This window comes from Nycticebus coucang, chromosome 3 (assembly GCF_027406575.1).
Source record: "Nycticebus coucang isolate mNycCou1 chromosome 3, mNycCou1.pri, whole genome shotgun sequence".
Lineage (NCBI taxonomy): Eukaryota > Metazoa > Chordata > Mammalia > Primates > Lorisidae > Nycticebus > Nycticebus coucang.
The window spans coordinates 99,628,755-99,655,010 of NC_069782.1; the positions used below are offsets into that span (position 1 = coordinate 99,628,755).

Sequence of the window (26,256 nt, forward strand, 5' to 3'; positions counted from 1 at the left end):
ACTTAGTGAAAATAAGAACCAATTAGAAGAAAAAGGGAAGAAAAGCCATTATTTGTAATAGCAAGAAAAAGATAAAATAACCCAGGAATAAACTAGTAAGAAATGTGTAAGACTTAGGTAAAGACGATTTGAGGGCATTACTGTGGGACACAAAAACCTTGAATAAATGGAAACCACATTTGTGGTTAGGGACACTCAACTACATCAACCTGTTAGTTATCTCTAAATGAATTTGTAAATTTCATTTGATTTTACTAAAAACAGCAAGTTGTTTTTGGGTCCTAAGACAAACGGAAAACTCTAAAAAACAAGAACAGTGACTTGTTAAATATTAATATATTTTAATTTTAAAGTCTTAATAGTTAAGCCACCTCACAAATAGACAGTAGCCATTGTAACAGAGTAACAATGTAACATTAAGCTGAGACATAGACCCAAGTCATTTTAAATCAATGGGGAAAAAGATTGAAGTGCTGACTGTTTAATAAATGGTTTTGGAATAAGTGAGAGCATAACCTAGATGCTAGAGAATAAAAATGTTGAATTCATGCCTTAGTGTATATTTGGGTAAATTTTAGATTAATTAAATATTTAAATGTAAAGACTAATGATAAAAGTATTTGAAGAAACACAGATTTGTTATTATTTTGGAGTTATGAAAGCCTTTTAAAAAAATATTTGAAATGTCATTCTCCAAGTACAGTATATGACTTGCAAAGAAGGCTTTTTGACTAAAATGTGAACAGGCGTAGAAGAAAAGATAAACTACGTGAAAGTAAAAATAATTTTGCTCGGGAGGAATCACTGTAAACAAAGTTAAAAAGACATGGAAAAATATTTATGACTCATATTACAGTCAAAGCACTAACCTCCCAAATATAAAGCACTTCCAGAAATTGATTAGGTAAACAATCCAATAGCAAAATGGGCAAAGGATATTAACAGGCTGTCGACAGAAAAGGAAATACAAATGGTTCTTAAAGATATTGTTCAACCTTGTTCATACTAAGAGAAATGAAAAAAAAGCATACCAAGGATACCATTTTCACATGTCAGGTTAACAAAAATATTTTTGATGAGTTTGTCAGTAAAAATATACTCATAAGTTGTTTGTGTTAGTGTAAATTCAAAAAACCCTATAGAGGGGTTTGCTGCATATCAGAATTACAAACGCACATTACTCTTTTTATGAAAGAAGTCGTATTTTCAGAAAACAGCTGTTTTGCACATGTACAAAGTGACATGTACTGCAAAGTTGCTTATAATGGCAAAACACTAGAAACAATCTTACTGCTTGTCTTTTGGGAGCTGATAAAATAAATATGGTCCATCCAGTCAGTGTAATGTAGTACTATGTAGTTGTGAAAAGAATGTAGGTTTTTTGTGTCCTGATATGCAAAGATCTCTAATATGCCTTAAGAGCAAAGTGTCGAATATTGCACAGTATTTTGGCTTTCAAAACAAAACAAAACCGGAAAAATACATATTTGTATTTGATTATAGATACATTAAAAAACACTGGAAACTTAATCAACAGAGTGGCGATAACTAGGTTGGTGGAGTTTTCACTGTTTTTAAACAATGTAAATATGTTACTCATTCCAAAAAATTTTTTTTAAGGATAGGCTCTGAAATTTGAATGCCCTTACTTAGGGGTCAGCGCCTGTAGCTCAGCAGCTAGGGTGCCGGCCACATACACCTGGACTGGCAGGTTCCAACCCAGCCTGTGCCTGCCAAACAACAATGACAACTACAACAAAAAAATAGCCGGGCCTTGTGTCAGGCGCCTGTAGTCCCAGCTACTTGGGAAGCTGAGGCAAGAGAATTGCTTGAGCCCAAGAGTTGGAGGTTGCTGTGAGCCCTCCACTGATCCTTAATTGGTTGCTTCTTAGGTATGTTAAATCTTGGATGTATTGCTTAGCCTTTTTGTGCTTAAGTGTTATCACCTATAAAATTAGGATAATCATGCTGAATTCCTAGGGTGGTTGTAAGGATTAAGTGAGATAAAATGTGTAGTGCAAAGAACAATGCCTGGCGTGTGGTATTCACTAAATGTTTTCCTAAAACAAATATTAGAATGGAAATTTAAATTTAGGTCTGCCTTATAGTAAGGTGGATTTTGAACTGTTGCCATATTTGCCTAATGCCTGTCACATTGTCCTATGTGGAACTACCATTGCTGCCAGGTAGGCAGTATAGATTTTTTCCTTTACACCCGAAGTTCATGCATTTATTCATCAAACAAGTCTTTTTTTTACTATGTGTCTGACATTGTGCTATGTACACATGAAAGTACTTCTTTATGTTTATTCTTTAGTTACCTTGTGGGCACTCTTTCAAAGATAATGCCAAAATTAAAAAAAAAAAAAAGTTTGTGGTGCTTGAGGTAGTGCTGTATTAGAGCCATATATAAAATGGATTGGATGCTTTTACCCTCAGACTTCAAAGATGTAATGATACCAAAAAAATAGAATTAAACATGCCTTTTTTTTTTTTAAATGAGAAGCATATTAATGATGGATGTTAGGTGGGTCATTGATTTCTAAAAGGTTATAAGTTAGAGTTTGTGTACTGATAATTTGAGAAACGTGGACACTTGAATAAATACTACTTAGTTATGCTTTTAAACTCTGCCCTATCCCTGCCAAAAAGATGAGCTGACTTTAAAATTTAAATAAATGAGTTTGATTATACCTTTCTATTCTTATTTTATGTTTATAGTTTTCACACCAATCTGAGTAAATTTTTGGCTTAGTATATATAGTATGTTATTAATAAATCTACTGTTGATATGATACTTAACTATGAGAGAAATTTATACATTAATAAAATCAAGAAGGGCAAATATGTCTGAAATTGTAAAACCAATAAATTGTGAGAACAATAAAAGAACATTTAAAATGGAAGCTATTGGGTGGTGCCTGTGGTTCAAAGGAGTAGGGCGCCGGCCCCATATGCCAGAGGTGGTGGGTTCAAGCCCAGTCTTGGTCGAAAACTGCAAAAAAATAAAAAAATAAATAAAATGGAAGCTATTGTAATGTGTAAGTTAGCTATCTCTGTCCATCTCTCTGAAAACAAAGTGCAAAAACTTCTGTTCATTTGATAATGTTTCTTGAATTCACCTGTGATCAAACCTTAGATGGACTTCAGGATCTTCTTTCTTGCTGGTAGAAACAACATCGACTCAGTTGCCAAATTTTATTGTTTTTCTCAGTAACTCTTCTGTTTTTTCACTTCCTTTGCAAATAGCTGTGTGACCTTGAGGTAGTTACTTTAAACTCTGGGGCCTTTAAGTTTCCTATCAAATCTAAAATGCTTTGTTTCATTTCATTTGTTATTGTCTCAGTTCTCAGAGCCAATGCTGGTCTGAGAACTGAGACAATAACTTTCTAACTGACCTTCCTGCTCCAGTTCATCCTTCTTATTAATTCAAGGCTAATCTTTCGAAGATATATTTCTAATTTCTGTTTCTTGAAGTTTGCCCAGCTAAAGTAACATCTCCTTCATTTCTCCCTGGTCACTTTTGTTAAGAACTCAATATACACATTTTGCATATTACCAACCACAGTTGATGACATTTAATAAATCATATTGCTGTCTTCCTGTTATAATTATCTTCCCTAGCATGTCAGCTCCTGGGGGTGTGGAAACCTTGTCTTAACACATCTTTTGTTAAAGCTATCATGAAACACTATGGTGCACTTAAAAGTAACTTGGAGTGGGGGTTGAATGAGTACATGATCAGTGTATTGTATTGGTTGTGCGTTAGAAAGGAAACAAGATGATAAACTTCTGTTTTAATGAGCTTGATGGCATCAGCTACTTTATAACCAAAATTTGAAACTTTTAGAAATATTATTTTGAGGGTTCATTGATGCTTGTCTTTTTTTGGTGTGTGTGTGTGTGAGACAGAGTCTCAAGTTGTCCCCCTGGGTAGAGGGCTGTGGCGTCATAGCTCACAGCAACCTTCAACTCTTAGGGTCAAGCCATCCTACTCTTAGGCTCAAGTGATCCTCTTGCCCTATTTTTTCTATTTTTTAGGAGAGATGCGGGTCTCGCTTTTGCTCAGGTTGGTCTTGAACTCGTGAGTTCAAGCAATCCACCTGCCTTGGCCTCCCAGAGTGCTAGAATTACAGGTGTGAGCCACCGCACCTGGCCCATTCTTGTCTTAAAAAGAAATTAAACTAAAGCAACTATATGATTGATAATTGTATTATGTTGGAGTCTATATTTTAGCTCTACCTCTCCTTTTCTCTTCACAGCAATTAATTTCGGCAGTTCCTAGACATCCAGAAAGTACTTTTTTGCTTGAACTATTTATAGAATTATAAGGATATTTTGAGAATACATTAAAATATAACTGTGTTTATTTGAGTATTAACAGAAAGACAAAAGTTCAATAAATAGGGAAACGTTTATAATTTAGGGTCTTTTTATCTGTGAAGTAGGGATGATGGTACAACCTGCCTCATGGGGTTCTGAGGATTAAATGAGATTAAATAAAGTGCTTAGCACAGTGCCAGACACATAATAAGCTCTTTTTATGTTAGTTGTGTGCCTTTATATAAATAGAATGCATAAATAGGGTATGAACTTGCGTATATAGCCATTATAAAAATTTCTTAGTCTAGTTGTATCTCTATATAAACATTGTTTTGTTAACTATCGACTAAAACATGGAAGGTACTTTATATTAACTTCAGATTTTATCAGGGAACCTATTAAAATACTTTTCTTGGATGTGGCTTATATTATTCCAAATTCTTATTGATAATTATTGTTGATCATTTTAGAGTATAAAAGTTTCATTTGTTGATGTTTAGTATGGTTTCTTAAATTCTGAATTTGTTTTATAGTTTATGGTGATTATTATATGCATGATATTAGAGATGCTTTTGAAAGTGTCAATAAAAATTTTGTTTTATTTAAACAATAACTTCAATATTTTAGTAATAGGTTTGTGCCTATTAATTACTAAGTAATTTACTGAGTAAAGTGGCCTTTGGTTATTTTCTCTGTAATAAAATTAGCAACATGATTATTTAAAATAAAATCTGAATTCATTGGTATTATTCACTAATCCCAGTGATAATGTCCTTATCTTTAAAAAGTTAGAATCATAAAGTGCTTCCACAACATTCAGTAATTTAATTAAACAATTAAAAAACAAGAAAAGAAGAAAAAGCACTTCTGGATAATCAGTGTTGAAAATGTAATATTTATTTTTCTAGTCTTTTCTCTGCATATATGCTGGGGCAGTGTGACATATTAAAAATAAGAGCAGAACTCTACCTTTTTTATTTCATAGTATGGTATCTTGTGAACTTTAAAGTTAAAATTTTAAATGTGGATTTTAAGTGTACTTTGCATTGCTCTAATTAAGAGTTTTGACTTAAGAGAGAAGGGAAGAGGAGATCTATGTTTTTAGCAACTAGTGAGGCATCATAGGACAGAGGATTTGGAAAGTTAAGAAACTTGCATAAAATAAGGTATTTTTGAATAAACACACATAAAACAAGATTTTTTTATTGACCAGTTGGCAAAAATGTACTGACCAGAGGTTTATGGGAATCTAACCTTGTATTTTCCATAGGGACAATAATTCAATACTTGCTAAATCAATGTTTATGGTGATTTTAGAGAACATAATTACCACAAGTAGTAAGAGTTGATTCTTTACAACTAAACTAAAATAAAGACTAAAATAATAGGTGGAAGAATTATGGTATTTCTTAGAAGGATTATGCAGTAGTGAAATAAACCATCTTTATTTAGCATCCTTCTGGTTTTTTTTTTAATGCATTGTACATAATATTGTATTTATGAAGCAAAGAAAGGAGACCTTTTTCTCCTCATCTTTTAGGAAAGTATGAAAGAAGTTGTGATTTACCATCTTCGTAGCTTTTATTTTTTTCTTTTCGAAGCTTTCATTGACTACACTTGAGAATGCAGGATTTTTCATTTTCTTCCCATAATGGCAAAGAGAAGAAAACTGACAGATGTTACATGATCATTAGACAAAACAGAAGATGAATGCAGAGAGATTTTAGTGCTGTTGGTGGTGAAATTAATCATACATAATGAACTCTTACACAATGAATCTGGAGATAATGACATTTTATATGATTTTCACAAACTCAAGCATTCATGAGTATATACTGTATTTTTAAGGTCCATAGGAAATAGGATCTATTCAACAGGAGGTTGAAATAGTTAATTCAACAGGAAGGAGTTTTTTATTTTTTTATTTTTTTTTGGGGATTCATTGAGGGCACAAAGAATTAGGTTGCATTGTGCATTTGTTAGATAAAGTCCTTCTTATAATTGTGTCCTGCCTGACACAGAGGACTTTATGAGATAGTATTTTGCAATAAGAACCTTGTCTTGGTCTATATGTATGATAGTATTCTTTCTTTCATGATTGTGCAGCAAAGTTTACTTGATGGAGTTTATAAGTGAACAAATGCTAAAGGCAGATGTGCATACAAAAGTGATTGGAAGGAAATAGAAGATAAACATGTGAAAATTTTCATTAGGTTGATGATTTTGTTTTTTTATAAATCTAAAAGTGAAAGTTTTGTATTTATGAAGCAAAGATGACCTTTTTCTCTTTATTAAGGTGATGCACCGTTAGACTCTTCAAAAGTATGCATTTTAATCATGCAAGTGTAGGAAGAGCCAGAAATAATAAGGACCTATTAGAGATGTATTGAAATACATATAGAATCATTTATAAGGTAGACATGTTTCATCTGTCTAGTGCCTTTTTTTTTTTGACAGAGTCTCAGTTGGTTACCCTAGGTAGAGTATGGTAGTCTTAGCTCACAGCAACCTCAGACTCTTTGGCTCAACCGATTCTTTACCTCAGTCTCCCGATTAGTTGGGACTACAGGTGCCCGCCACAACACCCAGCTACTTTTAGAGATGGGGTGTCACTCTTGCTCAGGCTGGTCTTGAACCTATGAGCTCAGGCAATCCACCTACCTTGGTCTCTCATTGTGCGTGAACCACCACACCTGGCCCCCTCTGTCTAGTGCTTTATCTTTTTTGTTTTTACTTATGTCCATGCCTGGCCCCCTCTGTATAGTGCTTTATCTTTTTTGTTTTTACTTATGTCTCTAAAAATGTATTTTTTGCTTTTCCCAGGACAGTCTTCTCCATTTATTTTTCTTTGTCTTTTTGTGCCTCCCCAAATTAAATGTCCTTTCTTTCCTTGAAGAGAAATATTGTGAACCTGATAAATACTGATATGAATACAGTAATAAATTTTTCTACACTTTTATATGAACATTTTTAATCACTAAAAAGTTAAAAGAATGGCATTAACATTTCACAATATATTTTTATCTGCATAATTGTCTTTGTTTTTTAGAATAAATACCATCTTAATTCTGAATCACAATATCTGTTATCATGTGCTTTTACTTAACCTTTCCAACAAGTTTAGTATCATACATTCATAATTTCAACATGTTGTATCCCTTATTGCTCAAGGGAATCAAAAAATTTTTAATAGATTTGTTTGGCAAGTTTTTCCTTTGTTTTTGGTCCTCTTTGTATCTCCATATCCACCTTTTTTTTTATTTTTATTAAACCATAGCTGTGTACATTAGTATGATCGTGGGGCACCATACTCTTGGTTCATAGATCGTTTGACACATCATCACATTAGTTAACATAGCTTTTGTAGCATTTTCTTAGTTATTTTGCTAAGACCTTTACATTCCACATTTACTAGTATTCACATATACCCTTGTAAGATGCACCGCAGGTGTAATCCCTCCATATCCATCTTAAATTGATGTGAATTTAATTTCCTCCTTATCCTTCTTTTTTCTGTTATTGACCTTGAAAGATAAACATAGCTTGGTGATTAAAAGTTAATAGAGTTAGTACAGTACTTGATATATAGTAAACGATAAATGTTAGCTGTTAGATTTGGCATGAATTGTTTTGCTTCTCTTTTCCACATGGTTTTATTGCGCCATGCTTTGTAAGTGAATTTTTTCCTTTGTTTCGCTGAGTTCATTTTTTCATCATTCTTGTCATTGACTCACTTTTTGAGCCATATTGATTTAAATATTCAATCAACATTTGACCTGGATGTAAAATTTTTCAATGAGCCTTTGATCTGACTTTCTAGCATACCTGGGGAAGATGAGGCTATTCATTTTGAGGAGCCATTCGGGTAAAAATAAGTAATTCAAAAAAATTATACAGAAATACTATTAATTTTCTATTTGTTGCCTGAAAATTCTATTAAATACTACTGTCAAGTCATGTAACTGTCTTATCTTTCTTTAATAATGTATTCTGAAGTAATGCATTTTCAAAATTGATATCTCAATTTGATAGGGGTAAAATGCTGAAAGAACTAAAATTGCTTATTTTGAATTTTTAGTATGTAGAAAAAGATTAAAAAGCTCAGGTCAGTTTTGAAGTGAAAATATTGGTTTTAATACATTGTTTTAACTACTTACTGTAAGGCTTTATTTCTTTTTATTAATTAAATTTTTTGTTTTGAATAGGCAATATATTCATGATTTAAAACTCAAAGCAATATAAATATACATTGAGAAATTTTGCTCTTACATTTGACCACCCTATTTTCTCCTCTACACTTACCCCTTATGTAACTGTTAGTTTTTTGTATATCTTTCCATTTTTTTATGTAAATACAATATAAGCAAACATTATTATTCCTTCTTCTTCCATTCACAAAAAATAACAAATTGTCTGTGTTGCCCTACATTTTGATATTTTTTCCCCTCTGATATCATACCCTAGAGACCCTTCAATATGAATGTATAGTTTCCTCCTTTTTTTTTTTTTATAGAGTATAGCATTCCAATGCGTGACTGGAATATCTCCAGTCTTTTGCTATTATATATAGTGCTGCAAATGCATGCATGCTCACTCACACATGTTCTTAGGTGTATCTGTAGAATAAATTACTGGAAGTGCTATTACCAGATCTTAAATGGTAAATGCATATGTGTTATATTAGGTAATGCCATGTTTCTCTTCTTGAGGTTGTTCCATTCTGTACTTCAACTAGCAGTGTACAAGAGTGCATTTTTTTTTTTTTTTAGAGCTGTTTTAAGTTCAGAGCAAAATTCAGCAGAAAGTGCAGGAAGTGTGATGGCTACAATGACCCTACCGTTTTACATCATTATTAGCCAAGTCCTATAGTTTAATATTAGGGCTCACTCTTACTGTTACACATTTTATGGGTTTTAACAAATGTATAATGGCATATACCCACCATTGTGTACAATGCAGAAGGGCTTTCACTGCCCTACAAATCCTCAGTGGTCTGCCTAATTATTCCTTTTTCCCCAGAGCCTGGCTATCACTAATTTTACTCTCTTCAATAGTTTTGGCTTTCCCAGAATGTTACATAGTTAGAATCGTATAGTATGTAGCCTTTTCACTTGGCTTTTTCCTCTTTGTGACATGTATTTAAGTTTCCTCCATGTCTTTTCATGGCTTGATAGCTCATTTCTTTCCCTTTTCTCTTTCCCTTTTACTTTTTCTCTTGCTCTTTCCCTTTCCATTTACCCTCCCCCTCCCCTCCCTTCCCCTCCCCTCCCCTCCCCTCCCCTCACCTTCCTTTCCCGTTCCTTTCCCTTCTTCTCTTCCCTTTCCCTTTTTGTCTTTCCTTTCCTTTCCTCTTTCCTTTCCCCCTCCCCTCTCCTTTCTTTCCATAGAGTCTTACTGTGTTTCCCCAGGCTAGAGTGCTGGGCATCTAGCTCACAACAACTTCAAAGTTCTGGGTTCAAGTGATCCTCCTGCCTCAACCTCCTGAGTACTGAAACTGTAGGTGCCCACCATGATGCTCAGCTAATTTTTCTATTTTTAGTAGAGACTTGATCTTGTTGAGGCTGGTCTCGAATTCCTAAGCACAATTCAAGGGAGCCTCCCACCATGGCCTTCCAGAGTGCTGGGATTACAGGTGTGAGCTGCTATGCCCTGCCTGCTCATTCTTTTTTTTAATGCAGAGTAATATTTGGATATACCACAGTTTGTGTATCTATTTAGCTACTGAAGGATATCTTGATTACTTCCAAGTTGTGGCAATTAGGAATAAAACTGCTATAAATATCCGTATATGATTTTTTTTTCTTTTTGGTGGACATGTATTTTCAGTTCATGGGTAAATACTAAGGAATAAATTGTTGGGTCATAGGATAAGTATTTTTTATTTTATTTATTTATTTATTTATTTTTGAGGCAGAGTCTCAAACTGTTGCCTTGGGTAGAGTGCTGTAGCGTCATAGCTCACAGCAACCTCCAACTCTTGGGCTCAAGGGATCCTCTTGCCTCAGTTTTTTCTATTTTTAGTAGAGACCAGGTCTTGCTTTTGCTTATGCTGGTCTCAAACTCATGAACTCCAGCGATCTGCCCATCTTGGCCTCCTAGAGTGCTAGGATTACAGGCATGAGCCACTGCGCCAAGCCAAGAATATGTTTAATTTTGTAAGAAACCACCAAACTATCTTCCAAAGTGGCTATACCATTTTGCTTTTGTATGAGAGTTCCTGTTGGTTTATATCCTTGCCAGCATTTGGTGTTGTCAGTGTTTTAGATCATGGTCATTCTAATAGTTCTGTAGTGGTATCTTGTTTTAATTTGAAATTCTTAGATGACATGATGTTGGACATGTGTTTCTATTCCTACTTGCCATTCCTTGATGAGGTTGTCGTCTGCTTTGATCTTTGGCCTGTTTTGTTATTGAGTTGTTTTCGTATTGTTGAGTTTTAAGCATTCTTTGTATATTTTGAATAATGGTCCTTAATCAACTGTGTTTTTTGCAGATATTTTCTCCCAGTCTGTGGCTTTTTTTCTCATTCTCTTGATAAACTTTTTATTGGAAGTTAGCCTATATAGAAGAGTACAAAATGGAAAGTATATAGCTTGATGAATTTTCTATGTGAACATATTGTTGTCTTCTCGATGTAGTTTGAATTTCATTTTCTCTCCTCCATGAATGAAGTTGAGCATCTTTTCATATGACTAAGGATTATTTCTTTTTCTTGTGAACTGTCAGTTCACATCTTTTACCCACTTTTTATGTGAAATTACTGTTCCTTTTTTCTCACCCAGGAAGTTTTTGAAAATTGGGAAGATTATTTCTTTGTCTGATATAGGAGTAAGATTTTTTCCCCCCATTTTTCTCTTCAGTCTTTGGATTTTTATTTCAGTTTGCTAGAACAAATAATTTGAATTTCTTCAAAGAGGTAATTGCTTCCTCTTCCCTCAGTGTAGGACTTAGCTAAAGTATTGTTGTCTTCCAGAATTTTTCCTAATATCTGGCTAGGCAAGGCTAGTATAGTATCTTGTGTTCTCATGGTGCCTTTTGTATATCTTTATCTTAGCATTTAATTATAATTCTTATTTCCCTGTAGTTTCATAGATTGTAAACTCCTTGAGGGCTAGAAGTGTTTTATTCATCTGTGTCTCAAGTGCTTACTATACAAGAAGTTTATGATAAAATTAGTGTTTGATATAAATGATTGCTTCTTTGTTTCGTGGATTGTGCTGCCTTTGACTTTATAGTCATTGCTGTCTAATTTAATTATTCTTAATTGTCATTGGTGAACCAACCAGTCTTGTTCACCCCGCTTGTCATCCTTTCATTTTTTTGCTATTTCCTTTGAGGATTGTTTTGGAGAGATCTTGATTTATGTCTGAAGCCTCTATGAAGGAGAACATCTTGTAAATATTTTACTTCTTCGTAATTATGATTTATGGAAATGTTTTGATGTTAGCAAATGATGTGTTACTTCTGAGTCTTTTGTCTTGATTTTTTTTTGGGGGGGGACAGTGTATTAGGTCTCTTTTGGGGTACATTTCTGCAATATAATTTTATAAAAACATATATAAAAAGTGAAAGATTAAATGAACTTCAATATATTGGAAGCTTCAAGAGTTACCAAGTCGTAGTACTTTAAGGTAAGTACATCATTCAAGTTGTGTAGTTTCCTAGAGGCTATCTAGGGCTAACCTCCCACTTCAAAATGCAAAATAGTGATCTGGATACAATTTGAATTTCTCTATGCATAGGAATTTCAACCTGTTTGGTGCAGTCTCTTTTATTATTGACCAGCTAGTTTTGTAAATTGAGCCTTTGAAGAAACCCTGATTGATCCAGTTTTAACCACTTTCAACCTAAGACTTTTAGTTTATTAAAGAGAGTAATTATAACTTTCTTGTTAAGCTTAAAAAAGTTAATTTTAATACCATCTTAAAAAGAAACTTGTAGTGCTACTAGTATGAAACTGACAAACACATTTTTAGGATTAAGGAAACACGGCCAGGCACGGTGGCTCATGCCTGTAAATCCTAGTACTTGGGAGACCAAGCAGGATAGATTGCCTGAGCTCGTGTATTCCAGACCAGCCTGAGCCAGAGTGAGACCTCTTCTCGAAAAATAGCCATCCAGGGCGGCGCCTGTGGCTCAAGGAGTAGGGCGTCGGTCCCATATGCCGGAGGTGGCAGGTTCAGACCCAGCCCCGGCCAAAAACCACACACACACACACACACACACACAAAAAAGAAAAATAGCCATCTGGGTTGTGGCGGGCGCCTGTAGTCCCAGCTACTTGGGAGGCTGAGGCAACAGAATTGCTTGAGCACAAGAGTTTGAGGTTGCTGTGAGCTCTGACTCCACAGCACTCTACCCAGGGCAAGGGCAACAAAATGAGGTTCTGTCTCAAAAACAAAGAAAAACAAAAAGGATTAGGGAAACAGTTCTTTTAAAGTCCTATTAATATGAGGGTATATAAAATTAGGCCACATTGCTTGCCTTTGTAAGGCAAAGTGTAAGTTGTAGCTCTGCCCCTTACACAGGAAGTGTACCATATACCCTTACATTGTTCCCTCTGGGAAGGGATCCACTGACCTCCCACACACATACTCACAGTTTCACTTTCTTTATTGATTTGTCCGTTGCTAGCTACTGACCATCTTATGAAGAGCCAGTATTTTGAGTTAGTTTATGATTTAAAACTTGAACACATTTTAACCACATAGTTTTCATATCTTTTGTTGTTAAAATGGCAGTCCATAGACTGAAAACTTACCAGTTATGGTCGTATTGCCTTTCGGTTCTCTACTCATCACATCCAAGAGATAATTTATGAGATCTGTAAAGCATTTGTTTTCCATTCAGAAATTGCCATTTCAGAATCACTGCATGGTAGTGGTTATAGGGTAATATATGTATGAATAATGGTTTTATTGTTAAAAATTAAACAGCCCAGGCTATTTAAGTGATTCCTTTTTCACTTTGGGTTTTCTTTTATTAGTAAAAAAGATTCTAAGGGAATCTTTATAAACTCTTAATTTCTTCCTTCAGATGTTCAGATCACTTAATATTCTTAGTTGATTATGCTCTGTAATGTAGTTATCTTTACCATCATGAGAATTACGTATGGAACATATTTGTTAGACTTTTCAAAATAACTGGTTATATTTACTGTGTGTTTATATCCTTAGCTTTTTTTTTTTTATATAAAATGAGGATTGAATGTGTTTTATTCTCATTGGAAGTCAAAACTAGAATGTAACGTCTCTCTTCTTGATTTCTGTAGAGCAGGTTGTTGCTCTGGATGCCCAAAATATCGTAGCTGTTTCATGTGGAGAAGCTCATACATTAGCACTAAATGACAAGGGCCAGGTGTATGCTTGGGGTCTTGATTCTGATGGACAACTTGGCCTGCTAGGATCAGAGGAATGTATCAGAGTACCCAGGTAACAAAGGTGACCATAAAGAGGTCCTTAACAATCTTTTATAATTTTGTTAATCTAAATAATTATGTTTTCTAGGTATGAGTTGACACCTAATTATTTTTCCCGTTTGAGTCTTTTAAGAGTTTGCTTCTTGCTTTTAAGTTAGGTTGATTGGCTGTTTTTCAAATACTCTCGTTTTCTCAGTCATCAGTAGAAATTGCATTTATGTTTGTAAATAAAAGGGATGGGGAATACTTTCTTTATCTTTATTATAAATTTTCTCCTAGCAGGTTAGGCTAATTTAAACCACTAATTCTACTATCTTGAATACCCTAGCTATTATAATATATGATATATAATATAAAATAATATAACATAATATAATATTGGTTGGTTGCATGTTTTTTTCTAATCTTTTTTTTAAATCTTCATTGTTTTTATTGAATTTAGAAGTCCAACATTCTTAGGATAAAAGAAATTCAGTCACTTTCTACTTTTTTATATAGTAGTGGCCACAATTTATATTAACCATTAACTCAATCATAAGATTATTATTAATTTTTTACCCTAAATACTTTTATTTGATCATCATACATTCTGTGTATATAACAAAATTGCATATGTGCCCCATAAATATGTACAAATATAATGTATCAAAAGGATTAAAAAAGGGGACTCTTTGGACCACTGATGATGATTATTATTTTTTAAAGTAAATTTATTTCAGGTTAATGTGAGGTTATAAACAACCAGGTCAAAATATTTGATTTTGTTAAGTAGAATCCCTCTAGTGGTTATGTCCCACACACAAAAGGTGTGCCAACACCCCCCCCCCGCCCCCAAACCATGCCCATTCAGAAAATTATTTTAAATAAGCAATGCCTCATCAATGTTACAGTCTTACACATCTGCATAGGGCATAATCATTGTTTTAAAAAACTATAAGCATGAATTACCTAGGTAAAAATAATAAAGATTTAACGAAAAATAATTTTTTGGATACATAAAATAATCCATTAAACTTATTTTTAAAAATTGTACAAATTTTGGCCTCATTAAACTCTTTTTTTTTTCTTCCTAATAATAGTTACAGGGATAAAAGAACCTCCCAGGGAACCAAGGTATTCTTAAACTATTTTAGATTTATTCCAGGTAGAATTTTGTACACAATTGTGTGCTTTGTTTTTAATTTGCTTTAGTTTAAGTTAAGAACTGGTATGTAACTACTAGGATAAGAAAATGGAGCACAGGAACTTTTAATCTGACATGTAACATTTACTCTATTAATGAACTGTCTGTTGAGACTTGGATGCATCACATTCACATGTTTTCTTTCTTTTTGAGACAAGAGTCTCATTTTGTCACCCTTGGTAGAGTACAATGGTGTCCTAGTTTACAGCAACCTCAAACTCTTGGGCTCATGTGATTCTCTTGCTTCAGCCTCCTGAGTAGCTGGGACTACAGGCGCTTGCCACAATGTCTGGCTATTTTTAGAGACCGGGGTCTCTCTTTTGCTCATGCTGGTCTTGAACTTCTGAGCTCAATCAGTCCACCCGCCTCAACCTTCCAGAGTGCTAGGATTACAGGTGTGAGCCACCGGGCCTGGCCTTTCAAATGTTTTCTTTATTGAGCTTTCAACCAAATACCACAGTTTCTATTGCACTTATAATTAGATAACAAATATAATTCCTACTATGCATTTGATGTCTCTTGATAGTACTTTTGGGAGAGAAATTTTTTTTTTTTCTCAAGTTAAGTAAATTTGAGTATTTTTAGTCATTTGAATTTTGGTTTCTTTCAGAAAGTGGTAATTTGTAACCAGATGGTTATTAGCTAGATAAAGCATTCATAGAAACACAGTGACTTACATTTGGCCTATCCTCTACTGCTTTTTATTTCCTCTCATAATTGAAAGTATTATTACTAGCAAAGCTTTTACGTTTAACTTATTTTCATTTTACCAGTCTCTTAATTGTCATACCTTAAAATTTTTGTTATGCACTTCTAGCATAAGAGATTTAAGTCAGTAATATGTAGGTGAATAGTAAATGGAAAGATAATTCTAAAGAGAAAATTTTATTACATGAAAATTTTCTTTAAAGGTTACCCAACAATAAATTATGTATTTGTGACTTCACTATTTTATGACTCTGAATAGGGACCTGAAAGAGAATTTACTTGAGTCCTTTGTTTTAAACATTTCTCTTTTTGTGTGTCCTGAACCTATATTGATTTTAAGCTGTGTGTTAAGGTTCTACTGTTCAGCCTTTCCGTTTTTCAAAATATTATGGATTGATCTCATTTGTTGTAGTGTATACATAGTTTTTATGTATAGTAGGTTTTAAAAGGTAATTTAGTATTTCAGTAGAAATGTATTTTTTTGAAAGACTCTTAGTGACTATTGTTTATAATTTCAGTATCAAGTCAATTTTTAGATGCAAAGCTAAAAGATAATCAGCCAGCTTTGTAAATTTCTCATATATTACCTGTAAACAGATTTGTATAAATTGTTTATAGGTTTTTTATAAGATAACTAGAAAAATGAAGATTTACATTAGCTATAGTGCTTTGATAACAAAAGCCATTATTATACCCAATCAATACATAGTATGTAAATTAAGCAATACTTTTAATTTAAAGAAGACTATGTAGGCTCGGCACCTATAGCTCAGCGACTAGGGTGCCAGCCACATACACTGGAGCTGGCAGGTTCGAATCCAACCCGGGCCTGCCAAATAACAATGACAACTACAACCAAAAAACAGCCAGGCATTGTGGTGGGCGCCTATAGTCCCAGCTACTTGGGAGGCTGAGGCAAGAGAATCGCTTAAGCCCAAGAGTTTGAAGTTGCTGTGAGCTGTGCCTCTGGCACTCTATCCAGGGTGACAGCTTGAGACTCTTGTCTCAAAAAAAAAAAAAAGTAATTAATAAGCAGATTATTTGAAATTACTAGTTTGATAATTTTTTCCTTCTAGTTTTGTTTTTACTTCTTGGGAAAAGACGGAATAATTTCAATAGCAGTGGTTTCTGTAGACCTGCATTTCTGGCTATTTTTTTGTTAAATGTAGAATATGTATTATACTTTTGTATTTAAAAAACTAACCCTAATTTTACTATCTTAGTTTTTGTAATCTTAGTGGAAATAATTAATTTTCCACCAAACCTTAGAGAAACAAATAATTGTTGGCAGTAAAGTTTCAGTTCAGTTTTTAAAGTTCTGCTGCTTGGAGATATATGAATTCAAAAATTATGGCAGGACAGAATAAAGTGGTGATTCTTATGAGTATAGCAATTTCTGAACTATACAAACTAAACATGTTTGAATTATGAGCTTGGTCAAAAATAAAATTTATTTTTTTAACACTCATTTTTATTTTATTTATTTATTTTTGAGATAGAGTCTCACTTTGTCACCCTGGGGTTGCGTGCTGTGCCATCATAGCTCACAGCAACCACAAATTCTTGGGCTTAAGTTATCTTCTTGCCTCAGCCTCCCTAGTAGGTGAGATGACAGGTGCCTACCACAAAACCTGGCTCAGGCAATCTACTTGCCTTAGCCTCCCAGAGTGAACCTCTGTGCCCGGTCCTTAACACTCACTTTTAAATATTACAGTTTCTGCCTAATTTTAGCATCTGAAAATTAAGAACATGGTAGATTCAAAAGAAAGACTATTTTTTTAATGATAGAGATTAGATCAGTTGTTATTCTACATTTTTCAAGATTGAAAAAGTCAATGTAAAGATATATTACAAATCATTAGGATAATGGAAATAGAAAACTGTTAATTGTATTTTGTCGGAAAAGTATTTAATGCTTTAGTTCCGCAAAATTTTAGTCTTTTTTTTTTTTTTTTTTTGTAGAGACAGAGTCTCACTTTATGCCCCTTGGTAGAGTGCCGTGGCATCACACAGCTCACAGCAACCTCCAGCTCCTGGGCTTAAGCAATTCTCTTGCCTCAGCCTCCCAAGTAGCTGGGACTACAGGTGCCCGCCACAGCACCCGGCTATTTTTTTTTTTTTTGTTTTGTTTTGTTTTAGAGACAGAGTCTCATTTTGTTGCCCTTGGTAGGGTGCTGTGCCGTCACAACCCACAGCAACCTCTAGCTCTTGAGCTTAGGCAATTCTTGTGCCTCAGCCTCCCAAGTAGCTGGGACTACAGGCGCCTACCACAATGCCTGGCAATTTTTGTTGTTGTTGCAGTTTGGCTGGGGCTGGGTTTAAACCCGCCACCCTTGGTATATGGGGCCAGCACCCTACTCACTGAGCCACAGGCGCCACCCTAGTTCTACAAAATTTTAATCAATACAAACTTTTCACTAGTTAACATTATTTGTTGGCTTTATAAACACAACTGGCAATGCCTGGTTTCTGCCTATATTGTCACTATACATTAAGTTGGAAAAATAGAAGAATACAGCAGTGATTAATGTGCTTTGGTACTATCACAAGGAAAGAGTGTATGAATTTTATTTCCTGGTTTGTTAACTGTTTTCTTACAAATTTCAGAGCTCTTTCAAGATTTCATTCAAGAAATGATTCAGTTATTTACAGGGGATCCTTTTAGTATTATCAGTCATTTAATTAATAAGTAGTATAAAATGTTTGGTCTAGAGGTCTGAATTTTATTTTTTTATAGATTAGGGATTTTCATGTTTTGTGTGTATATTATATTTTTTAATTTTCAGATTTGTTCTGGCTTATTTTTACTTTTTTGTAAAGTATATTTAAATCCTTTTAAAATTTAAAAACTATTAAACATCACATCTAATTCTTTAAATTTACATTATCTTTTTTATTTGACAAAGGGGATTAGTTCTACAAAATACTATTTAATTAAGTATTTTCTAATTTGTTATCTTTTTAGAAAAAATGGGAGAGAGGAAGCCAATTTGGTAAATGAAGTTTTACCATTTATATTAATTTTCTTTTTTATTTCTGAAAACTTAAAAGATAAATGCAAATACTCATTATCTTCAGTGTATTGTATAATAAATCTGTATGAAGATGAAACATGATAAATTTTTCTTTAACACAGTAATGCCACAGAAGAATATATTTTCTCTGTACTAGATATGGCTAATGGAATTAGCACTTATATTACAAGCCTTAGGATAGTTCTATTTTTTTTTTTTTAATGGAGTCTCAGTCTATCTCCCAGGGTAGAGAGTAGTGGAGTCATAGCTCACAGGAACTTCAAACTCTTGGGTTTAAGCAAATCCTCTTGCCTCGGCCTCCCAAGTATCTTTTAGTAGAGATAAGGTTTCATTCTTGGTGAGGCTGGTCTTGAATTCCTAAGCTCAAGCAGTCTACCTGCCTTGGCTTCCCAAAGTGCTAGGATTATAGGCGTGAGCTACCATGTCTGGCCATTAGAATAGTATTTTGGAAAAGAGAATCGGTGAGTATAAATTACTCTGTACATTTAGAAGTTTTTTGGCTAACTTTATGACTAACTTAATACTAAAGCCTCCAACACTTTACAAATTTATTTATTCTTTAACTATGTTTTCATTACATACTGTTTGCCAGGCACTATGGTGGGTGCTAAGGATTCTAATGGGTATAAGAAACATAGGCTGCTTTCCCAGAGCTTATTATTTAGCAAAGGAGACAAACGTTAAATGAATAGGTACACTTGTAATTAGTAGTGATAAATACTATGAAGGAAAAACTATAGGGTGACATGAGAATGTAGTATTTTGTAATGTTTTATTTGCAAAATTTTACTTGATACCTGGAATAGATGTTTTTTTTTCTTCCCCAAATAGGATATGCCTACTGTGTATAAGCAGTAGCAGTAAATGTTTAGTAACTTTAGCACAGTTGTACATGTCCATGTACTTTTAAAAAAAAAAAAAATTTATTTTTTTTATTTTTTTTAGATAATTGGTCTTGCTATGTTGCCCAGGCTGGTCTTGAACTCCTAGCCTTAATCAGTCCTCCTCCCCTCAGCCTCCTGAGTTAGCTGCCATGTATTATTTATTATTATTATTATTATTATTTTTGCATTGTTGGTATTTGATTTTACTATTGCGGAAAAATGGCATTTTATTACATATGAAAATTTTAAGGTGCATTGGAGCCTCCTAATTTATTGGAGTCTGCTAAATCTCAGGTTTTGTAGATGAGTGCATAAACCCCCTAAATAAGAATACTGTTAATACAACAATATAGAATTAGAGTAACTCTCCTTTTTCCTACTCAAAATTTGATTTGCAATGGCATTTTATTACATATGAAAATTTTAAGGTGCATTGGAGCCTCCTAATTTATTGGAGTCTGCTAAATCTCAGGTTTTGTAGATAAGCGCATAAATGCCCTAAATAAAAATACTGTTAATACAACAATATAGAATTAGAGTAACTCTCCTTTTTCCTACTCAAAATTTGATTTGCTGAAGCTGCTTCCCGAAAATCAGGTGTTTCGACACTCTGCTCAGAACTTGTTCCGGACTCTCATATGGCAGAATCAGGTCAGGTGGCAGTATCAGGTAAAGGGAAATAAGAAACATATTATGTTTCCTCCCCTATCTCCTTACCCCCTTTTTTTCTTGAAAACACTCATTCAGGACCAACAGTAGCATGGCCAGGTAAAGGGGACATATATAAGAAGATTTTGGGATGGTTGATGCACAAAGCTATGATTTTTGTAATGTTTTAGAAATTAGCATTTAGAATTGCATTGTAATTAAAAATCAGAAAAGGAGGGAAAAGAAATTACAAAAGTGTAAGGACAAAACACAGAATGCCTGAAAATAAGACTTAGCATGGTACGAATCATCATAAATGTGAATTGCTTAAATTTTGCTAGAAAAAAAATAAATTCAATGCACCTATTTAGATGTAAAGCAAAAGGATAGCCTGAAAGCAATAATGTTTCATAATTTGTGAATTGGTAGAACAAAATGATTTAGGGTTCCATATTGGTTCTCAAGGAACCTGAGAAAGAATATACATTCTAAGCTAAAGATTTTTAAAACTAAAGATTTTTTTAAAAATTATTTTAATAGGGCGGCGCCTGTGGCTCAGTGAGTAGGGCGCCGGCCCCATATGTCAAGGGTGGTGAGTTCAAACCCAGCTCCGGCCAAACTGCAACAACAAAAAAATAGCCGGGCGTTATGGCGGGTGCCTGTAGTCCCAGCTGCTCGGGAGGCTGAGGCAAGAGAATCACATAAGCCCAAGAGCTGGAGGTTGCTGTGAGCCGTGTGACGCCACGGCACTCTACTGAGGGCAGTAAAGTGAGACTCTTGTCTCTACAAAAAAGAAATTTTTAATAATAAGGGAAAACATTTGAATTATAAGACCACTCTGATGAGTACTTAAGGTGTGAGCATAGTTCGTTTTGTTGAAATACTATCTTTCCAAGGTGTTTTCTCATCGCACCTTTTAATTTCTTTTATTTGTATTTTATTTACTGATTTTAGCATAAACTTGGTAAATTGGACTTGTATGAAAAAAAAATAGTATGACCTGCTAGGTAAATTTAAAAAATCCTACTTGCACATAGTAAGTAGTCAAGTAGCATTCAGGATCCATTTGTTAAATGGAATTAACTGATCCTTATCTCTTCTTGTTTTCTAGAAATATTAAAAGTTTGTCAGATATCCAAATAGTACAGGTTGCTTGTGGTTATTATCATTCACTGGCACTTTCTAAAGGTAAGCATTGTTTTAATTTTCTTTCCTTTTTTCAGTTTTATTACTTGGAACATTTTTTTTTTTTTTGGAGACAGAGTCTCACTATGTTCCCCTTGGTAGAGTGCTGTGGCGTCACAGCTCACAGCAACCTCAAACTCTTGGGCTTAAGCAATTCTCTTGCCTCAGTAGCTGGGACTACAGGCGCCTGCCACAACACCCAGCTATTTTCTTGTTGCAGTTGTCATTGATGTTTAGCTGGCCTGGGCTGGGCTTGAACCTGCCAGCCTCCGTGCATGTGGCTGACGCTGTAAACACCATGCCACAGGCACCAACCCTACTTGGAACTTTTTTTTTTTTTGGAATTTTTTTAAATGAGTGGAAAGTTCTCCAACTTTGTTCTTTTTGTAAGATTGTCTCAGTTCTTCTTGATCCTTTTCCACATAAAATTTAGAATTAGCTTGTCAGCACGCACATGTATGCTCTGTTTCTCTCCGTCTCTCTCACACAGAGAGAAACTGCTGTTTTTTTTTTTTTTAATAAACATCAAAGTAGCATTTTATTTTATTTATTTTTTTTACAGTTTTTATTTATTATTATTATTATGTTTTGCAGTTTTTAGCCCGTACTGGGTTTGAACCCGCCACCTCTGGTATATGGGGCCGGCGCCCTACTCCTTTGAGCCACAGGTGCCGCCCTGTTTTTTTTTTTTTTTTTTTTTAATATTTAAATAAAAAAATTATTTTAGCCTGGACACTGTGCCTCACACCTGTAATCCTAGCACTCTGGGAGGCTGAGGCGGATAGATTGCTTGAGCTCACAAGTTCAAGAGCAGCCTGAGCAGGAGCGAGAACCATCTCTAAAAATAATAGCCGGGCATTGTGGCAGGCACCTGTACTCCCAGCTACTTGGGAGGCTGAGGCAAGTGAATTGCTTGAATGCAGGAGTTTGAGGTTGCTGTGAACTGTGATGTTACAGCACTCTACCTAGTGAGATAAAGTGAAATTCTGTCTAAAAAAAAAAAAATTATTTTAAAAGTAGAGATGAGCATTAATTTACATAGCTACGATTTAATTAAAAAAAAAGTAGAGATGAGGTCTTGCTGTTGCCCAAGCTCGTCTTGAACTCTTAGATTCAAGTAGTCCTCCTGCCTCAGCCTCCCAGAGAGCTGGGATTACAGCTGTAAACAACCATTCTAGGCCAGAAATTTTGATTGGGATTTCATTGTCTCTGTAAATCAATTTGAGGAAGATCTTTGCAATATTGAATCTTTTAATTTTTATACCTTGTACATTTCTCATTTATTTTGTCTCCTTTTCATTTGCTCAGTATTTTGTTTTAGATGGATAGGTTTTAATATATCTTTTTTTTTATTTTATACAAGGGATTTTATTTATTTACTTTTTCACCATACACTGGTTTTATATACCATTTGACAAATTTTCATCACACTGGTTAACATATGCTTCCTGGCTTTTTCTTAGTTATTGTGTTAAGACATTTATATTCTACATTTAGTAAGTTTCACATGTACCCTTGTAAGATGCACCTTAGATGTGGTCCTGCCAATTACCCTCCCTCCGCCCATCCTCCCTTCTCTCCTTCCCTCCCTTTCTCCTTTCCCCATATTCTTAGGTTATAGTTGGGTTATAGCTTTCATATCAAAGCTATAAATTAGTTTCATAGTCGAGCTGAGTACATTGGATACTTTTTCTTCCATTCTTGAGATACTTTACTAAGAAGAATATGTTCCAGCTCCATCCATGTAAACATGATGAGGTAAAGTCTCCATCTTTCTTTTAATATATCTTTTATTAGACTTTTCCTTAGGTCTTTAATTTTTGTTGTGAATGGTTTTTTTTAAATTATTATATAGATACGAAATTGGTTTTTGTGTCTAATTGTTCATTAAACAATGAAAAGCTATTCTTTCATAGCTGGGAAAGAGTGCTTCCCCAGTATCTCTTAATCTAGCAGATAAACCTTTCTTTTTTTGTTTTCATCTTCAGAGTCTCATTTTGTTGCATGCACCCCTCCCACCTCACCCCACACCCGCCCTGCCCCCCAGCTCACAGCAACTTCAAACTCCTGGTTTGAGGCTCAAGTGATTCTATTGTCTCAGCCTCTCGAGTAGCTGGACTACAGGTGCCTGCCACAAATGCCTGGGTTTTTGGAGACCAAGTCTTGCTCTTGCTCAGGCTGGTCTTGAACTCCTAAACTCAATCAATCCACTGCCTTGGCCTCCCAGAGTGCTGGGATTAGGTGTGAGCCACTACGCCTGGCCCAGATAGACTTTTTATGAATAAAAATAGAGAAAAAAGTTAAATATCCTGTTAGCTTTGTTTGCATTTTTCTCTTACTGCTTTAACTTATTCATATGCCAACTAAAGATTGGAATTTGGATCAGTAAAAAAAACCTGTCGTATGTTTTTTTATTAAAATTAATATTTTATTTAAAATAATAATATTAAAATAATATTATTAAAAATAATTTTCAGTATCTCCATTATTATTACTATTATTTTAATTCGTTAAGTATCTGGTGAGCCTACTATGAATAAAACACTAGACTAGAACTGTAGAGGAACACAGATAAATTAAGAAAGACAGTTTTAGGGAGCATACACTCTAGGGCAGGGGTTCTTAACCTGTGGGTCGTGACCCCTTTGTAACAATGAAAATACATCGCGACATTAGGAAGATTGAGAACTACTGCTCTAGGGGAAGAGGCAGATACGCAAGTAACTGTAGTTTGAGGTGGACAAAAACATACTGTTTTGCACAAGGTAAAAAAAAATGAGACAATGAAGAAAAAGATGTAATTAATTAGTTCTAGTTGATAGAATTGGTAAGTATAAAGAGGGCATTGGTATTTGGTGCAAATCTCAAAAGATGAGTAGAATTAAGAGTTGGAGAAATGTTGAGAAGCAGCTAGGCTAGGGAAGATGTTAAGTGACTAAGGGGATAGTACTAATAAAGGCATAGATTTAAGAAAGTGGTGGCTTGTAGAGTTATGTGTATTGTGAGGACACAGGAGATATACCCATACATTAGTTGAGGCTGAAATAAAAATAGAAATTTGTTATAAAGGGTCTTCAGTATCATATTAGGGAATTTGGACTTCTGTAGACAGTGAGGAACATGGCATCTCTATGTATTCTTCCTTGTTGCTTTGCCAGTACCTCTTTTAGTATTTTGGTATGTAGCTCTAACATAGATTTAAATCCAAAGATTTTATTGAGGAGTTTTCCATCTTGACCTGTTTTTATTGTCTTGTTCAGCTTTATACTTTAGGCAGTATCTTAACCATTTAATATCCTTTTTTTTTTTTTGAGCCCTTAGTCTGAATAGGCACACTATAGTAAGCAATACAGTATTTAAGTAGCCCTCATGGTACAGTCATACAAATAATGATATCTGATAATTATATACTGTGACAGTGACTGTACAGAAGAAGTTTAGGGCATTTAGAACATATAATGGGGAAGTAACTCTGGGAGATCAGGGGAGAAAAGCTCCTGCTGAGAAAGTAGAAGTAAACTGAACAAAGATAAGGGGAAGGTTTTGGTAGAGGGAGTAGCAAGTGTGTATGAAGTGGTAAAGGAAGGCAAGTATGGGAAATGAGAGAAGGTGGTATGAAAAGGGTCTGGAAATATAGGTAGGCCACATAGAGCCTTACAGGCCTTGGTGTAATAAAAGTGTTTATCCCAGGAGCACATGAGAAATTTTTATTTTCAGGTGAGCAAAATTATCAATAGGCATTGTTATATCTCTATGTATATATACAAATGCCTGCTTATATTTGCATAGAACATTTCTGAAAGGACTTACCGGTAATCAGAAAGAGTGGTTGTCTCTTGGAAGAGGAACCAGGGATCTAATTTTTTTTTTGGAGGACAGCTTGCTTTTAAGTGTGTACTGTTTTGTAGTACAGATTAAAAAAAATTGGTTATTAATAGTGTCTGTCATTTAATGCCAATTGTTGGTTCAGTAAAAAGTGTCTGAAGTTGCAAAGTAGGATGGCAATGGGGGAGCAAAGGTGACGGACAGGGAGAATGATTATAGGAACCAGGTAAGATGGTGAGGAATGGATCTACCTGCCATGTTTTACTTTAAAAGAAAATTTGATGATAGATGATGGATTGGATGTGTATGAGATAAAAGAAGAGAAGGGGTATTAAGGAATCTTCCTAGGTTTATAACCTGTGCTACTAAATCAGTTATGATATCATTTACCAAAATGGGCAATGCTGGACAGAGGTTGAGGTATGGGAGTTAGGATGGGGGTTATGAATTCCGTTTGGTCATGTGTTTGAAATATTCAAGTGTTGATGTCATATAAACAATGGGTTGTATGGATTTATTGCTCAGGAGAGGTCTGGACTAGTGATAAAATTTTGAATATGATAGCATAGTAGTTGCTGTCTAAAGCCCTTCAGCTTGGATGAGTGATTCTTGGGAGAAAGAATAAAATGAGACTTGAGTTATATTAGAAAGAAACATTCCTTTGTTAGGAGCATAAGGAAATGAGATTACTCCTAGTTATTTTATTTATTTATTTACTTATTTATTTTTTGAGACCGAGTCTCACTTGCCCTTGGTTGAGTGCCGTGGTGTTGTAGCTAACAGCACCTTAGACTCTTGGGCTCAAGTGATTCTCTTGCCTCAGCCTCCCAAGTAGCTGGGACTACAGGCGCCCTACACAACGCCTCCGGCTGTTTTTAGAGATGGGGTCTGGCTCTTGTTCAGTTGGGTCTTGAACTTCTGAGCTCAGGCAGTTCATCTGCCTCGGCCTCCTAGAGTGCTAGGATTATAGGCGTGAGCCCCACTGCACAGGGCCAAGATTACTCCTACTTGAGTGACTCACGTACTCATCGGTGTAGTCAATCAGAC

At 34.6% G+C, this 26,256-nt stretch overlaps 1 protein-coding gene across 6 annotated transcripts in view; it reads left to right on the forward strand.

The window, feature by feature from the left end:
- Window positions 1–26,256, forward strand: part of HERC4 (HECT and RLD domain containing E3 ubiquitin protein ligase 4) — a 158,798-nt gene that overhangs the window by 23,583 nt on the left and 108,959 nt on the right. For all 6 annotated transcript variants that reach the window (XM_053582950.1, XM_053582951.1, XM_053582949.1 and 3 more), the window contains 2 exons: window positions 13,595–13,754; window positions 21,311–21,387. In XM_053582950.1, the coding sequence (XP_053438925.1) occupies window positions 13,595–13,754; window positions 21,311–21,387 (237 nt within the window). The remainder of the gene's footprint in view (window positions 1–13,594; window positions 13,755–21,310; window positions 21,388–26,256) is intronic.